Below are 3,205 nucleotides of genomic sequence, written 5' to 3'. Positions count from 1 at the left end.
GCTCCCCAAGAATGGATTACCCATGAGTCTCCCACTCCCCTCCTCCCCAACACACACACCAGAATCATTTCTGCTTCTTCCGCTTCACTGTTTTTAGGATTGTTCCCTGAACGCTGAATGTCAGAAGAGGAAGCTCTTCAATGGAAGGGCCTCCAGGCTCTAAGCCTTCGAGTCTAATCCATAAATGTCTTGATTCTCTCTTCGATTCACCAGACCTTTACCCCAAAGCTGATCCTATTGGACCTCTCGGATATCAGCTGTGTGCAGGATGTGGCCAAAGACGTCCTGGACTGCTATGGCTGTGTGGACATCCTCATCAACAATGCCAGTGTGAAGCTGAAGGCGCCTGCCCATAAGATTTCTCTGGAGCTCGACACAAAGATCATGGATGCCAATTACTTTGGGCCCATCACACTGACCAAAGGTCCTGGGGTTCTGGACAGATTGGGGTGGGTGGGGCTGGGTCTTTTACATAGACAGATGGTCATCTCCTCCCAATGGACCCTCTAGCTCCCCATTCTCCCTGGGGGGAAATAGCAACCCTATTAGTCCTAAACCATCCTCACAATTGTTGTTATGTGGAGCCCGTTGTTGTGACTGCTGTGGCCCTCCATCTCCTTGAGGGTCTGTCTCTTTTTTCACTGCCCCTCTACCGTACCAAGCATGAAGTCTTGCTCCAGGGACTGAGCTCTCCTGACTACATGTCCAAAGTACTTGAGATCAAGTCTCACCATCCTTGCCTCTACCAGAACCCCCAAATAACCAAACTCACTGCCACTGATGCCATTCCAACTCATAGGGACCCTGCAAGGCAGGGTAGAACTGTCCCCGTGGCTTTGTGAGACTACAATATTTTACAGGAGTCAAAAGCCTCATCTTTCTCCTGCGGAGTGGCTGGTGGTTTCAAACTGCTGACCTTGTGGCTCACAGCCCAACATCTAACCACTCCCCTAAGTCAGCCTGAGAATGCTCAACTCTACAGTCTCTTGTCTCTTTAAGGGAGCACATCTCAGAGAAGTGTAAAAGATATAATAATAATCTAAAAATGAGACTTCCCTCTTGCCACAATAAGAAAGCACAAAAAGGAAATCATTTCTCACTAATCAGTGTTCATTAGTGGTTCATTTAAAGTCACCCAGCGATTCATCAGTTGAGCCTGGTGTACTCTTGGAAACACTAAATGATACCAGGGCCCATCCCATCACGGGTCCTGCTGTGATCTGAGTGCCGGGGGGTGGGAGAGGAAATCATTGGGATGTTGGGAGTGGGGTGGGGAATGGGAGGAAGCATACTGCCTACTATTGCCCGAGACAGTCATTGATTTTTAACAGAGGCTCATCGTTCTGTGTTTCCAGCTCTGCTCCCCAACATGATCTCCCGAAGAACTGGCCAAATCGTGTTGGTGAATAACATCCAAGGGAAATTTGGAATCCCATTCCGTACAGCTTGTAAGTTCCTAAGACAGACGCAGTATCTTTATGACGCGATGCCCAGGACTGGGCGTCTGTTTACAAGGAAGGGAGAGGGCTCCAGAGCGGGAGGGTCCTCTGGGTCTCCTCTCCTTCTTCTGTACCTCAGCTGGGAGCACCTATGGAAGGAGGGTTCCCTGGGAGACACTGACCCACAGAAGATAAGGTCCCTCTAGAAGCTGACAGTCAGTCTCACGTGAGCCTGCTCAGCCCAGACGAAGGTCCCTCTCCTGAAGCAGGTGCAGGGGCCCCAGGTCCAATGCCCCTTCCTCTACAAAGAGGACAGGAGATGCTAAAATTGAGCAAGAAAAGATGGCGTGCATTACCAAAGAGAGTGATGGAGAGGTTTAGAGGAAGGAAGAAGGGAATAAAGAACTCTGAAATTCCTAGCATTCTGGAATTCTAGGAAAGGGCCATCCCAAGGGTGGGAGGCCTTTAAAAGGAACTTTAGCAACAAGAAGAGAACTTTTATGTATCCGTTCATGAGATCCATTTGGGAAAATCTTAGAGACAGTCTCATCTCCCATGAGCAATGTCCTGGGAGAGTGGAGAAGACAGATCACATTTTTCTTTATTACTTGTCATGTCATCTATCAGTTTGCCACATCACAGTGGCCTGCGTGTTGCTGTAATGCTGGAAGCTATGCCCACAATATTTCAAATGCCAGCAGGGCCACTCCTGGTGAGCAGGTATCAGTAGAACTTCCAGACTAAGACAGACTAGGGAGCAAGACCTCAAACTCTACTGCCGAAAAGCAGTCAGTGAAAAGCCTGTTGGTCATAAATATTGGAAGAGGCTCCCCTAGGTGGAAGGCCCTCACGATATACAATAGACTAGAGCATGCCAAGCATCATGAGGATGGTGCAGGGCTGGGCAACTTGTTGTTCTGTTCTAAGTGCGTATGAGGTTGCTATGAGCTAGAGCCAAGCTGTGGCAACTCATAACGCCGCATGCAAAATAGAAGCTCAGTAAGTGTTAGCTAGGTTAGAAGTAGGAGGAAACGAGGAAGGGAAGAAAGATGGGCAGGTCCCCTGAGAGTGTTGGATGTTTCTTTTCGCTCGGTATTCGTTAGGCTAAGCCTAAGTCATGGTGCTACAAGGCTGTGATATTAAGAATATACAAGGGTGTTTCACTTGCATGTAAGAGTGTCAATGCAGGTGTGACGGTCAACAGACACCAGTGCCCCTCATAGTCACTCAGGGACCCAGGATCAGGCCACGTCTTCGCTTGGGCATCATCTTCCGCATGACCAAAGCTGAGTGAGCCCCTGTTCCACCTGGGTCCCTGCTGGCAAAACAGGGAAGAGAGTGTTGAAGAGGCATGCCCACTGTCTCAAGTCCCAGGACAAGGAGCCTCATGCATCTTTTCTGCTCACATTCTGGCAAAGATGCAGTCACAGGGCCACCCTTCACGGCAGGAAACACCTGGGAAGTGCCGGAGGAAGGCAGACATGGAGTTTGAACCACATCAAGCCATCTTGGCCACATTCCTCATTTTCCTCATCTCTACAATCCATTTATGAATCACAGCCCTATTCCTCCTGCGCCTCCCCCCTCTCCCGCCCCTTTCGTCAATAGGTTTTACATATGCAGTTCACTGACGAAAACGCTCACTGCAGCGCTATCCACAATACCCCCAAACGGAAGCAATCTAAATGCCCATCAATAGACGAATGGCACACAGTGGCCGCACAGGGAATACCCCTCAGTCATAAAGAGATGAGAAGTCCTGCCAC

At 49.4% G+C, this 3,205-nt stretch overlaps 1 protein-coding gene across 2 annotated transcripts in view; it reads left to right on the top strand.

The window, feature by feature from the left end:
• Window positions 1-3,205, top strand: part of DHRS7C (dehydrogenase/reductase 7C) — an 18,881-nt gene that overhangs the window by 10,914 nt on the left and 4,762 nt on the right. Inside the window, exons 4-5 of one of the 2 annotated variants that reach the window (XM_004712008.4) lie at window positions 214-424; window positions 1,356-1,448. In XM_004712008.4, the coding sequence (XP_004712065.1) occupies window positions 214-424; window positions 1,356-1,448 (304 nt within the window). Of the gene's footprint in view, window positions 1-213; window positions 425-1,331; window positions 1,449-3,205 lie in introns of both variants that reach the window. The other variant, XM_045285655.1, reaches the window with a different exon arrangement.

Source organism: Echinops telfairi, unplaced genomic scaffold, assembly GCF_000313985.2.
Source record: "Echinops telfairi isolate 266 unplaced genomic scaffold, ASM31398v2 ScPeMD7_7475;HRSCAF=8513, whole genome shotgun sequence".
Classification (NCBI taxonomy): Eukaryota; Metazoa; Chordata; class Mammalia; order Afrosoricida; family Tenrecidae; genus Echinops; species Echinops telfairi.
This window is presented reverse-complemented; position numbering and strand designations above follow the sequence as displayed.